The 15167-nt window shown below is 38.1% G+C and overlaps 1 protein-coding gene across 2 annotated transcripts in view; it reads right to left on the reverse strand.

Moving 5' to 3' along the window:
- Positions 1-12417: 12417 nt before the first annotated feature.
- Positions 12418-15167, reverse strand: part of dynll2a (dynein, light chain, LC8-type 2a) — a 4226-nt gene continuing 1476 nt past the window's right edge. For both annotated transcript variants that reach the window (XM_053647394.1, XM_053647393.1), the window contains exons 2-3: positions 14119-14254; positions 12418-13677 (exon numbers count right to left, since the gene is read on the reverse strand). In XM_053647394.1, the coding sequence (XP_053503369.1) occupies positions 13540-13677; positions 14119-14250 (270 nt within the window). In that variant the 5' untranslated portion in view covers positions 14251-14254 and the 3' untranslated portion in view covers positions 12418-13539. The remainder of the gene's footprint in view (positions 13678-14118; positions 14255-15167) is intronic.

The raw sequence follows: 15167 nt of genomic DNA on the forward strand, positions 1-15167 counted from the left end.
TGAGGAACATGACAAAGAGTTCAAGCTGTTGACTCGGCCTCCATATTTTCCAGATATCAATCTAATCGAGCATCTGTGGGATGTGCTGGACAAACAAGTCCAGAGATCCATGGAGACCCCACCTCACAACTTACAAGACTTAAAGGATCTGCTGCTAATGTACATATATATATATATATATATATATATATATATATATATATAGAGAGAGAGAGAGAGAGAGAGAGAGAGAGAGAGAGAGAGATAGATAGATAGATAGAGATGTATGTATGTATGTATGTATGTATGTATAGGTACAGATATAGATATAGATTTAGATGGATGTTAATGAGTAACAGAGCATGTGAGGGATCAGCAAATTTCCCTTTAGTACACACACCAATCGATGTTGGTGTGGTGTGAGTCTCTGTGAGGACTCAAAAGCGGCATTGTTTAACACCCCACTTTAACACCCTACTCTGTTTGTGTGTGTGTGTGTGTGTGTGTGTGTGTGTGTGTGTAGGATAAAAAAACGTTTAGTGTTAATTTAAGTGAGAATAAAAATCTGTATTACCAATGCTGTAATTAAAACTAAAGTCTAAGTCTCTTTCAAAGGAATTATTATATTATATTATATTGTATTACATTATATTATATTATATATTATCTGTTGTTTTAGTGCTATAGCATAACATTAGCCATGTAAAAAAGACACTACACCAAAACACTGCTCCAGCACCTGTATCGTATCGTACACACATGACAAACAGTGAATGCTGTTTACATCACAAACAATCCTCTAAAAACAGATTTCTTATTAAAGGTATTTTAACAATTTACACTATAAATGCAATAAAACATATATTGTGTAAGTATAGTGCACTACTTCAGGGATCTGTTGTAATTTGGAGGAGGATGGACTATGATGTGTTTTTCCCCTCTGTTTGAGTTTGTTCCTTTTATGCAAAATCCTGATTCTGCGAAGATTTATGTAGAGATGGGGGGCATTAGACCATGACTTTTTATAAATCATCAACTTAACGTATTATCCACAAATTTGTGGAAGCGCTGTGGAACTTCTGGGCAGATAAATATCAGTTTTTCCTCCTTTTTTTAATATATATATATATATATATATATATATATATATATATATATATATATATATATATATACTAATAGACAATAATTTGTCAGTATAGAGAAATAGGAAGCTGAGTTTATATTCCATAATACAATAGAAACATAAGCTGTAACATGTTTTTCGCTGCTTTATAGAGAAAGGCTTTCATTTCAAAACAGTCTTTTTTTAATGAATGTAACTGTTAACCATTAAAGGAAAATGTGTTCAACTCGCGCGTTGCCAAAATGAATCATTTGAAATTATTTTGATGCCAAAACTGAAACAATGAATATTGGAAACATAAGGGCTATGTAACTGTAGTTGGTTAAATATTGCCTTAAGGATAGAAAAAGATTGAAAACTGCTTAACCGTATAACATTTCAATAATACACACTCACCATCCACTTTAATAGGAATACCTGTACACCTGCTCATTTATGCAGTTATCCAACCCAATATCTTATCAACGGTACCTGCGCATCATAACTGATATTTTTCCAGTCTTCATCTGTCCAGTTTGGGTGAGTCTGTGCCCATGATGGCCTCAGATTCCTGTTCTTGGCTGACAGGAGTGGAACCCGATGTGGTCTTCTGCTGTTGTAGCCCATCCACCTCACAGGTCGATGCTTTGTGCATGCTGTGATGCTTTCCTGCTCACCACGGTTGTAAAGAGTGATTATATGAGTTACTGTAGATGTCCTGTCAGCTCAGACCAGTCTAGCCATTCTCCTATGACCTCTCTCATCAACAATGCGTTTCCACCCACAGAACCGTTACTCACTCATTTTGTAGAAACTCTAGAGTCTGTTGTGTGAAAATCCAAGACGATCAGCAGTTTCTGAAATACTCAAACCAGCCTATCTGGAACCAGCAACCATGCCATGATTGAAGTCATAGAGATTACACATTTTCCCTCCATTCTGATGTTTGATGTGAACATTAACTGACACTCTTGACCTGTATCTGCATGATGTTATGCATTGTGCTGCTGCCACATGATTGAATGATTGGATAGCTTCATAAATGATCAGGTGTACAGGTGTTCCTATTAAAGTGAACATTGAGTGTAAATGTTAATATGTGTCATCTAAAATAACATACCACAGTTGCCCTATCCTGATTTCTTCTGTTTTTGTGTATCTCGTACTAAATAGTTTCAGAAATTAAAACAAAATCTAAGAGAAAACAAAGGCAACCTGAGTAAACACAAAATACAGTTTTTAAATGATAATGTTATTTATTGACACAAAAACGTTATCCAATACCAACTGGGCCTGTGTGAAAATGTATTTGCCCTCATAGTTACTAATTCTCCAAATCTATGAAACTGCATTCATAATGGGGCTCAGCTGGACTAGACACAACCAGACCTGATTACTGCAAACGCTGTTCAATCACATCAACACTTAAACAGAACTTTTTCAACAGCATGAAGTTGGTTAAAAGGTCTTACCCACACTCTGAAAACAGATCATCGTATGTTAATTTTTAACACACCTGCATGTCTACTTAAGGACAACACATTTTGTGTTGGTACATTTAACACATGTTGTGTGTTATTGTTAAAACATCTTGGTGTGGATATATTTAACACGTGTTATTTTTTAACACACATTTTATGCAATGCAATTTGTTTGAATGCTAAAATTCTACTAAAATGCCATTTACAAAATTAACAAATAACTGCATGAAATTCACTTGACATTTATTCAAATCATTTAAACATTTGACAGATGTAAGAATTGGAGTTGATGCATCTTCTTACAAATCTCCCTGCCATCTAGGAAAAGAAGAGTCCCACTCCCTTCCATCTGAAAAGCTGCAAAAGAGCAGAAAGAGTGTTGATTAGTTGTTAGCTACAAAAATATTTCACTGAGAAATCGTGTTACAGAGTCCCAGATTGTGTAATTTTGGAAAAGTGACCTCCACTCTCCTAATGAACAAAATGGCGCCGTAGACTCACCAGGAAAATCTAGCTAACTTGCGAATATTTATTTTCCTGCCTTTAGCACCTCACCACCAAAAAACCTAATTAATTTAACCAACATTACAGAGATAGTGGAAAGCATTACAACCTACTGTTACCTCCAACCTCTCTTTTTGTTAAGTTAACCTTGTGAAGAATTTCTGGCCTTGACATTACTGAGCTAGTGAAGTCCGTTAGCCACAGACTGTCTGCACCTTTTAACCAGCATTAACATTCACGAATACATGAAGAAACACGGCTCTAACTCATCCTCCTAATGCTAATGCTACAGCTTGCCTTGTCCAAAACACTTTCTAAATGTAGTTAACGTTAACCCATTCTCTGTATTACATCATAACACTTGTAATACCTTGTAAAACCTTGTCCAAAACACTTTCTAAATGTAGTTAACGTTAACCCATTCTCTGTATTACATCATGGTGAACAGCTGTAATGCTGCGTTATTGCTAACTTTGAGAAAGAGAATGGGAATGTCTAACATTACCGCGAGCTGTATGCTAAAGAAATGTTATCAACTCAAGTGAGCGTCTACTTTAGCATCGCTCATCCCTTCAGGTGACAGCATCCAGCTAGCTAACCCTAACTCAAAGCCTCAGATAAGATGCAGAGAATTATAGAATAACCTCAGTCCATATTTCACAGCCAAGATAAACACATGACACTAGTGTAACGCCAACACTCAGGAAGCAGTACATGATATTCACTTTTGAAGCTGTCGCAATGGATAAAGTTAATAATCACTCGTTGAGTTACTGTTTTCCAACGAATACAATTTTCGAGAGCTCCCTGTCTAAATATCACAAACTCGGCCAGGCATTTTCAGCAGCGTTAACGCAAGAGCACAGCAAGGACTCATTCAGAATGTCACAAAAGAGCCAAGGACAACATTAAAGGAACTACAGGCCTCTCTTGCATCAATAAAGGTCAGTGTCCATGACTCCACTATCAGAAAGACACTGGGGAAAATGGCCTCCATGGAAGAGAGGCGAGGTGAAAACCACTGCTAACCCAGAAGAACATTAAGACTCATCTGAATTTTGCCAAAACACACCTCGATGCTCTTCAAACCTTTTGGGAGAATGTTCTGTGGACTGATGAGTCGAAAGTGGAACTGTTTAGATGACAGGGGTCCCGTTATATCTGGCGAAAACCAAAAACTGAATAACACAAAAGAAACATCATACCTACAGTCAAGCATGGTGGTGGAAGTGTGATGGTGTGGGGATGCTTTGCTGCTTCAGGGTCTGGGCAACTTAACAGTAATTGAGAGAAACATGAATTCTGCTCTCTACCAGAAAATCCTAAAGGAGAATGTCCAGTCTTCAGTCTGTAAACTGAAACTATAAACGCAACTAGATTATGCAGCAAGACATAGTAGTACGTCCTAGTCCTAGAAGTAAGTGAAAGACTGATCTCCAGTTGTCAGAAGCGTTTGGTTGCAGTTATTGCTGCTAAAGGTGGCACAACCAGATTTTACGTTTAAGGGGGCAATTAGTTTTTCACATTGGTGATAGGATAACTTTTTTTTGCTTCAGTAAAATAAATAAATAAATAAAAACTGTATTGTGTGTTTAATCAGGTTGCCTTTGTTTTATGTTGTATTTTGTTTGAAGATCTAAAACTATTTATATGAGATATACACAAAAACAGAAGAAATACTTTTTCACAGCACTGTAAATGGATGTATGATGATGTTCTTTATAAGCGGAATGACGCACTCCCGGCATCCTTTTTAGAAAATAATCAACTTTGAGGTGGTAACACTGGGCCACATCACACCACCCAGTTGTTTGTTATTTTCAGCACGCCCCAAAGTTTTTTTTTTTTCTTTCTTTACAACTGTATTTAATTGCACTGTTCCTACATCGTGGGTGCTCATTAAATATATAGAGCTTCTCTATTTTCTAAATCTAATTACAGCATTGTAAATCTCCTAAATTGATCAGTATAGCATTATTTCAATTTGTTTTCAGCCTTGAGCTGGAACCTCTGGTACGGTGCCATCTAATGTGAAACCAAAGTTATCCATTATTACATGAATAAAGGGAAGATCTTCACACTCAATCATCCGTGGCGTTTTGTCCCTCTGACAAATTTTAAATGCCTTCAGGTGCCCTCTGATCCTGTATCAACACCAGCCATGAACGCATATCAGTCTGTACACTCTAATGCATGGGTCTAAGTTTTGTTTTCTCTCCACATTTCCTAACACAAGTATGCATTAATCATATAACCACACTGAACATTTTGTTTGACGATGTCACTGTGAGCCTGGCTGGATTATGATGAGGCTACAGAGAGGGAAGAGGAGGTCCAATGTTTTGCCTGGACTCTGTCTCCTGTCTTTTCTACCATCTCCACGATCCCCTGCCTGTCCCATAATGAATTCAGTCACACATCTCCGTTCCTCAGCCAGCACATTAACCCCTGGCCGAAGGAGGCATCCTGACGGAAAATCAAACCTGTCCCTCTCCGGCCACCGAGAGTGACATCAGGTTGACCTTTCAACCCTGTCCCCCTCCTAGTCAGCCCCTTTGCTCTAGTCTTGCTTCATCTGCATTTCAACACAGTGCCAGCGCATAGCTAACTCATCACTCACTCTCTCGCTCATGCAGTCTCTCAATCACTCATCCATTCACTCGCTCGCACTCTTACTGCTATCTTCATTTCTCATTCAGTCATACGCTCATTCTCACTTTCACCTTCTCACTCCCGCTCTCCCTCACTACTCCTGCTTTTTCATTTAGACCACATGTTTAAGGTTTTATGCCTTAAGGTAACATACTCACGAAATAAAATGGGCTTTTTTTCCAGAGATGTTCCTTTAAAGAATTTGAATTTGTGGATATAAATAAGAGTTGAAACTGAACAATTGTGTGCTCAAGCCCACATTCCTATACACTGACCACCCCTCTCCCTCCCTCCCCCTCCTTTGGTGCCCATGACCTCCCGATGGACAAAATGGGATGTGATCTCACTTGTTCAGGATGCAGTTATTAAGCAGCGTTATGCTTGGCTGCCTTCTATCTGCAGGAAGGCCAGAATGTATTTGGGAGCCATTAAATGGAGCCGTGAGCACTGAAGCAGGGAGATGGGCTTGAGAAGAGGCAGCATGCTGTACACACACCTTTACTCCCAGCTTCCTTCAGCGATTGTTGGATCCCCCCTGCTGAGATGGTCAGGTCTACCAGAATGAAAAAAGGACAGGGACAGAGACAGGGACAGGTAAACCTCAGAATGCGATGAAAGACTGAAAGAGCTGTGGGTTATCTCATAAAAATCCTGATCCCACCATTGTCTCATGCTTATTCCTACAAGCTTTGTTCCTCTGCAAAAATGGTTCTCTGGATAATTCAGGCTTCTTAAGATCCCTTAAAACTTCTGTGCCAGGATTCTACATACAGTAGAAGCTTTAAGATTCCTTGCCAAGAGACTGCCATAAAACGTTTTTGGTTTCTAGAATCAATCCTTACTGAAAAAAAAAAATAGGTGTTTTTTTTTTCTGTTGATCATGTCCACATTGTTTAAAGATACACTAGAGTGAGTTTTCTCAGACGTACTGAGGTGTTATTCGACAATTGATTTAACATGTGTGCTGAGGTGAATGAAGCCCTTCAGCGGGCCAGGCCGTGGGCACATGTTTTCACAGCCGCACTCATAAAGTGTTTTGCCGCTTTATGACCAAGTTGCTCAACATCACATGCCTCCAGAGCTGGGATATTACCTGAGATAAGGTAAGAAAGCGACAAGCCCGGCACCAACCTGACCTCTCCCTGGGCTGTACACACACACACCCGCACACACACACACACACACACAAATGCAAAGTCTACCAACACAGCCATTTTAGGAGGGTGCTCTCAGACCCCCCAGGGCTTTCTAAAATGGCATCAAAAGCCAAGCACTACTGCACTGTAGTTATGCGTTTTATTTGCCCAGCCACCTGCTAAAACAAGCTCTCCCATAACCAATGACCCAGCACTGCTCGAAACATTTGGGAGCAGAGACCAACTGAAAATAAGCTTCTTTTTTAAAAACAAAACTGAATTAAAAGAGAGCACGGAGGTACCGCAAGGCCTTTTGTCACTTGTTGATTCTATAAATCACATCTTTGTGATAAGCTAATTGCCTTATCCTTGACGGCAGCTCACAGAGCGAGCAATAAAAGGGACCGGAATACAAGACGTAAGACCATAAAGACTTTGGCTAAGGTTTCTGAGTGTGGGAGAGAGAGGGAGAAAGAGAGAAACCAGAGAGCGACAAGCTGGCAACTGACACCAATACAATTAGGATTGTGTTCTTTTGAGTTAATGAAATACTGGAGGGAGAAATTAGGCTCATTTTAGTCAGTGGTAGCAATTGTAAAGGGAAATCGTAAGTGATATATTAAGGATAATGGAATGTTTTGGGCCCAGCACAAAACATCCAGGAAATGATTGCTAGTTTTGTGTTTACGGTGTGTAGAGTAAAGGTTGGAAGAGTTGTAGATGTAGATATTAGCTGCAGACCGACAAAAGGCAGTTACCTTTAACATGCTTTCCATATGACAATGCAACATTAAACCAATCCTTAGCCAATATCCTTCACAACAATTTTAAACACAGGGTCGTCTCAGTTTTATAGGTCTGCGCTGCGTTTTTCAGATTATTGCGCTAGGGCAATTTGTTTCCAATTAAAGCTCTGTATAAAGTTTTGTTGCAGAGGTTTATCAGGGCAATGACACCTACAGATCCAGTGTGAACCTGTTCAGCGTGACTGCCTCAGCTATTTCCTGCAAAGCATTGCTAAACCCAATGGCTTCCCACCCAGTTCAGAGCAAAGCCATTAGGCCAAACTGCTCACGGGGCCAGCAGGGTACATCGGGCATGACGTGTAGAAGGTAATTGCCTAGAAGTCCCTGTGCAAGGACAAACTTTAAAAAAAAAAAAAAACATTGAACAAACACGCTTTTTTTAAAATAATGTCTCAACAATTGATCCACTGAGATCATGTTTGTTTTGCACATTCTTATAAGTAATAAAAAAAAAAAAACGCATGATAAAGAGCTCTGGAATGACAAAGCAAAAAAAAGTCCCTAGCTATATTTACCACAACCAACATTTCTTTGAAATTAGCTCCAGCGTAATCAGTTTTTCCATAAGTTCCCAGCTATTTGTCTGACCACCCTTACCGTCATGCATCCTTCTCACTTTCTGCCTCTTACTCAAGTATCAGCCTCTATAAATAACCGGAACTGGGATAATCTTTAACTCTCACTACGGTTGAGGCAAATTCTGACAGGCTGCAAATAGTGAATAATCACATGCAGTTTCTTGTGGTGACACCAACGTTTCTCCACTGCACTGTCCTCTAGCTTCTAAAAACAGTTTTTAAAAACACATTCTCCATTTAATCTGTCCAATATATACATCATTTGAACTCAGTGCAGAAATCTAGTAAATTCATTAAACAAATAATAAAACAACAGGAAATCTAATAAATAGCAGTAGTCATCCTGTATTCGCTTAATATCTTATATCAACCTCCACAGTTTTACATTTCTGGTACATAACGTCATTTATTCTCTGAATGCCCTTGAGAGAGAGAAAAAAAACATTTTGCTAGTTTTGAACATGATTATTTAATGTATATATTCTGCAGCATCAGCATGGTCAAAGTTGTCAAGTTGATTCAGGAACATATTTCTTTCTTTTTCTTTTTTTTCAGTCAGTGTATAATAATAATTAAAAAAAAACATTGCACACTTTTTACCATAATTGTGTAAGCTTTTTTTATTCATAAAGCATTTGAACACAATATGTTTTACTAGCTAATTAATTAAATTTGACGCTTTGTAATTGTATTTATTGTAAATACGGGGAAATCCCGAAAACATAGAAAAATCCACTCGGTTTACAGGCAGGGATAAAATTCTATCCTAAAATCGGTCCCAAATTAGTACAAACACCTACAGTGTTTTTGTCAAGTTCTGTTGCAAATGTAATCAAATGTATGTTAATTATTCATTACTAATATATAACATCTACTACCAGAACACAAATTTTATATTCCTCTTCTTGAGTAAAGTGTGTAAAAATATTACTTTAGCATCACACTAATCATGAATAGTTTAAGTATACATAATAGTTTGTTAATAAATAAGCTTTAACAGAATTACCATATACATGACAAGCGTTTGAAATAATAGTTATTAAAAATCTATCATACCCAAATGTACTATACTATACTGTTATACCATACTACAGTATACCATAACATACTATACTATACCATATTGCACTGTACTATACTGTACTATATTGTACTGTTATACCATACTACAGTATATCATAACATACATATACATAACATATACAATCCATACAGGATGTAGTATAGGTTTTTTTTGTGATTGTTGCAGCCAAAAATGTCTGATTTCACTGTAGCTTTTTTTCTTCTTCAAAATTTGTAATGCAATTTGTGGAGTTTTCTGTGCTTTTTGCAGAAAACTTCTTGAATTGGCGAAATTACAATTGCACATAATTGTTTTGTATGGCCTTTTGCATTGATGTTTGTGAAAGAGAAATTTCAGCTCTACTGAATCGAATGCACGCACTTGAATCTTTGGCTGAATGCGCATTGTGATGACGTTACATGGCGCATTGTGATTATGTCACATGACACGTCTTGGCCCAAATCTGTGGAAAATCTGTGGTAAGTTTGAAAAATTGCAAGCTCCTGCAAATATTGCAGAGTTTCCTTGATTTTGCATTCAATAATGCAATCGCAAAATTCTGGAGGGTCTAACGATACTACACTATATTATACTATACCATTCTCTAACATACTGTATTGTACTATACTACACTATACTATACTATACTATTCTGTACATTACTATACTTTGTACTATGTTATACCAGCGGTTTTCAAAGTGGGGGCTGCGGCTCCCTTGGGGGCCACCAGGGGGTGCCCGGGGGGCCTCAACGATTTGGTGTGAAAAATAAATAAATACATGATTTTCTCTTTCTCACTCTCAGACAACCACACACACACACAATCAATTCCTAATCTAATGTAATGTAAAGATGCAAGATGTAATTATTAATAAATAAATTAAAAAAAGGGGGATATATTCAGAAGTCTGTATTTTTAATGTGTTTTAAAGACATCTTGCAAAAGGGGGGCCTCAGTCAAATGTTAATGCCATTTGGGGGGCCTTGCCCTGGAAAAGTTTGGGAACCACTGTGTTATACCATACTACACTATACTATACTATACCATTCTCTACCACACTGTATTGTACTATACTACACTATACTACAACATTCTCTACCATATTGTATTGTACTATACTACACTATACTACACTATACTATACTATACCATTCTCTACCATACTGTATTGTACTATACTACACTATACTATGCTATACTATACTTTGTACTATGTTATACCATACTACACTATACTACACTATACTATACTATACTATACTTTGTACTATGTTATACCATACTACATTATACTATACCATTCTCTACCATACTGTATTGTACTATACTACACTATACTGTACTATACTGTACTATACCACTCTCTAGCATACTGTATTGTACTATACTACACTATACTACACTATACTGTATTATACCACTCTCTAGTATACTGTATTGTACTATACTACACTATACTACAATATACTATACTAGACTCTGTACTATGTTATACCATACTATACCATTCTCTACCATACTATATTGTACTGTACTGTACTATACTATTGTACTAGTACTATATAGTCCTATGTTATACCATACTGCACTATGCTATACTATACTATACTATACTGGATACTATGTTATACCATACTACACTATACTATACTGTACTATACCATTCTCTACCATACTGTATTGTACTATACTGTACTACACTATACTATTGTACTAGTACTATACTGCACTATGCTATACTATACCACTGTCATATTAAATTTATATTATTTGTTTCTCAAAGCTGTGCAACTGTGTAAAGGTAGTAGCCAGTGACCGTGAGGAGAGGCTGAGGAAAACCTGGATGATGATTGGTCCTTGCAGTCTGCTGAAACCTTGAAATCCCGCATGTTTATGCCTCTCTGATTCACATGACATGCAAGGTGCACAGGAAACGAAATGAGTGCCATTTTGTCAGGCTTTTTAAATATGACCTGATTAGACATTGTTTCCACCTGGACCACATGACATAAGAGTAGCCTACACTTTGTGACCTTTCGTATGATTTGGCACACTGCACAAACTCTCTTGCTCATCATAGGGTTTATACACTCTCTGTAACCTCACTCAGTTTAAAGCTATAACTTTCCTATTTCCTAAGTAAATGTCACATTTCTTCTTCTTTTTTTTTCCCATCAGTACACACTTTACAACAGCCAGTGAAGCTCCCTTTTTAAGAGTGTATTTGTAGAGAGTTTTTTTTTTCTGCACACACAATACACAAACTTTATGGTTCAGAGGGACAATATACAGATTAGATCAATGACTCCGAGGTGGAGTTGGAATGCCAGAGGAACGCAGTACTTCTTGAGAAATAAACTTGCAAAAGCACTGGAGCTATAAAAACAAATGTCATGTTTCAGCACATCTTATCATACTCACCGGGCTGTAAAATGGACATGACTCAGTGCTAAGGAATAATGACCTTGGGTGGAAACAACACTGCAGTCACACTTACCGAGCAAGACCCCAGTGCATGGTAAGGATGCCCTCTGGTGACCGACAACGATCACAGAATGTTCTCAACAGCAGATCTATGGAGGCCAACAAAATCGCAAATGGTCTTTTATACCAAAGTGCTGTTGAATTCTTAAATCTGATTGGTCAGGGGTTGTTGCTTAATTTTCTAACACAGCAGCTCTGACTATAGTTCTGACTGCAATCCAAATCACAGCATTATATAATGCACTCGTTTCTATAGTAACAGCTAATTCACAGGAACTTGTATGGCAGACTCTGCACATAATGTAAAGCTAATACAAAAGCATAAAAAATGCTTTGTCATTTAACAAAAACAGTGTAATACTCAATATGATGGTTTCTATTTTTTGTTATATATAATGTAACAGTCAGATCCTACCACAGGACAATTATTACATTTGTATTTCATTGCAAACTGCTTGGGAAATTTCTAGAAGATAAATAAACTATACATTTCAGGATAGGAACATAACATCACCAAGGCATTGGTAAATTTTCCTGTAACAGCATGCACTTTCATGCATTATTCCATATTTAACACACTTTTATTCATCACTGGTTGTTCAAGAAACATATCTGGTCCAGCTTCACCACTGTGCAACTATATTCTTTATTGATATTACACAATACAGCAAAATTACTTATGCAAACAAAACCCAATTGACAATTACATCTTTTAATGACTGATCTGCTTTTGTCATGGGCAGTACCTGAGAGGGTACAGTGAAATGGAGTGTAAGTGTTTCACAGGCCTACCAACAGAGGGAGGCTTGAAGTGATGTGCAATATACAGACAAGTAACAAAAACCTACACCTCATACATAAGTAGAGAAAGAAAAAAGGAAAAAAAAAAAAAAACACAAACATGCTAAATGCTAAATGTCTAAATAATTCCAAACTTAATAGCAGACTGAAGGAGCTGGAGATTGTTGTGTGCAGAGTCCCTTTATGTTCTGGCGACTGACAGAAATGAAAAATTAAAACACAAAATAAAAGCTGAACACTCAAATACTCAAGAAAAAAAAAAAAACTGTTTAATATATCTTAGATTATTCCCCATTAGACTTAATGCACTTGTAACATTGTAAGACATCTCAAACAAAAGGAAATGCAGATTCACAGACTAAGAGTGTAATTTGCGCATCTGTAACCCATCACTTTCCTAGCATACAATCACCAACTCCAATAATAACAAGCACCTAAGCTTAGATTAACCCACATACACATTACTTATTTCCATTATTCTTCATCTCCACCATGGTACAGACACACACTGTGCTCGTTAGAACTACATGGCAGCAATGACTACTTAAGAAGAAGAAGAAGAAGAAGAAAGAAAAAAAAAAAAAGACACACTGGCAGCAATGACTACTCTTAGAAGAAAAACTCTACCAACACACGTTTTGGATTTCATTTGCCAGTGCTTTATTTAAATCAAAACCACCCCTGCCTCCACAGCTCCTATGCGTGAACAAACTCGTCAGGACCAGAAACAAAAGCTTTCCCGATAAACATGGGACACTTACTGAAAAGCAACTTAACCTCAACATATGCACAATTAGTATGGTATACGGCCCATGCAGTTACGCACAGTCAGCATAGTCATGGTATGGCCTTGTTTAATATTTGTAGCATGTGGTTAGACAGGACACTGGCCACTAGTGCATCTTGGTCCATGTTGGAAACGAACATTCTACTCTCGCCGCAAGACTTTCAGCCGGATTTGAACAGGAGGATCGCCACCTGGCCCAAGTAGAAGTAGATGAAGTGCTTCGTCTCGTGGGTGACGTAGCTGCCAAAGTTTCTCCCCACGATGCAGTGCCATGTTGGGTTGTACTTCTTGTCAAACTCCTGTAATGGAGTGGGGAAGGAAAAAAAAAAAAAACGCTTCAGGGACAGTCTTTATTATGGGGTTCCTGGACATTGTCCTTTAGTAAACTCAAGTTTCTAAGCGCCCCAAAAACACTGGCTCAGGTCATGATACGGGTTTATTTTTGTTTTGAAAAAGACAGACAGACAGACAGACAGACAGACAGAGAGAGAGAGAGAGGTGGGGGGATTGAACACAATGAAGAGACTGTATTTGTCTGATTTGGGAATTTCAACAGCGTTATCTGCGCAATCAACCTGATCTCGTTAGAAATGCAACGAAGTCATATGTGCACGTATGAATGCTAATTAAAACGTTAACATGTCACAAATTCGCATGCGGATTTCCATGTTGCGTATTGGGTGATCATGAAAAGCAGGACTTGGGGAAACGGTTCAAATCACTGCTGTGATTAAAGTTACCTTTTTGATGTATGCTGCGATGTCCTTCTCAATGTTGTACTTCTCCATGGCCTGAGTTGCACAGTCAACTGCATCCTGCTGCATGTCCTCAGACATGTCAGCATTCTTGATCACAGCTTTCCTGTCAGTCATAATTCTTGAAGATGGAAAAAAAACAAAAAAAAACAAACAAAAGGAAATATCATCTCTCTATGCATGCACACACACACACCAAACGTTTAAGTACTACTCCAACCACTGGGTTTATCCATTGCTCTCTGTGCCTTTTAGGTGTGGCTCTCTGTTCATACTACAATTCTCATAGAACTACTTTGTGTCATCTTTCAGCTGTAACAGCTGTAACAGTACGCCTGGGTTGTATTCCGGCTCACTTCGGATAACTTAATCAATGTAAATGCATTGAGCTTGACGTGAAGTGAGTGCGCCCCCCCCCCCCCCAAAAAAACCCTTCTGCCTACTGTTTGCCTTCTGCTTAACAGAGAGGCCTTTCATTGGTGTGCTCTTAGGCTGTTCTCTCACTGCCAGAAACACTCTACACACTCCAAGGATGTGTTTTGTTAAGGTAATTCTGGGACACCTGATAAGTCGAAGCGAGACTAAAGTAGGCTAAATGCTTTAATGGATGGTTCAGTTCTTTTACAGCACACACACACACACACACACACACACACACACACAGGGCCAAAATAAAGTCCAACCAGCCTCAGAGGAACACCAGCTGCTTCTGAGCAATAATAATCCATATTATAATGAATTCATAGTCAATTAAATAGCAAGACATCACTCAATTCCTTAAGACTATATATACACACTGGATGGCCAGTGTTTCTACTAAGGTGTAGAAGAAAGCAGAACTTCACACCTAGTGTAGTCTAAAACATGACTATAAGGATAAAGGAGCCATTTAAGGCTCAGCACATAGTAAGATAGTCCTTCATCATCACGCGCTAGCTACTCTTCTGTTCGGATCTTTAACTCTTCATCGAAATCACACATTTATCCATCTTCCCTGTGACTTCTGGAGACGGATGCCTGAACCAATCTGATCA

Source organism: Ictalurus furcatus, chromosome 17, assembly GCF_023375685.1.
Source record: "Ictalurus furcatus strain D&B chromosome 17, Billie_1.0, whole genome shotgun sequence".
NCBI lineage: Eukaryota > Metazoa > Chordata > Actinopteri > Siluriformes > Ictaluridae > Ictalurus > Ictalurus furcatus.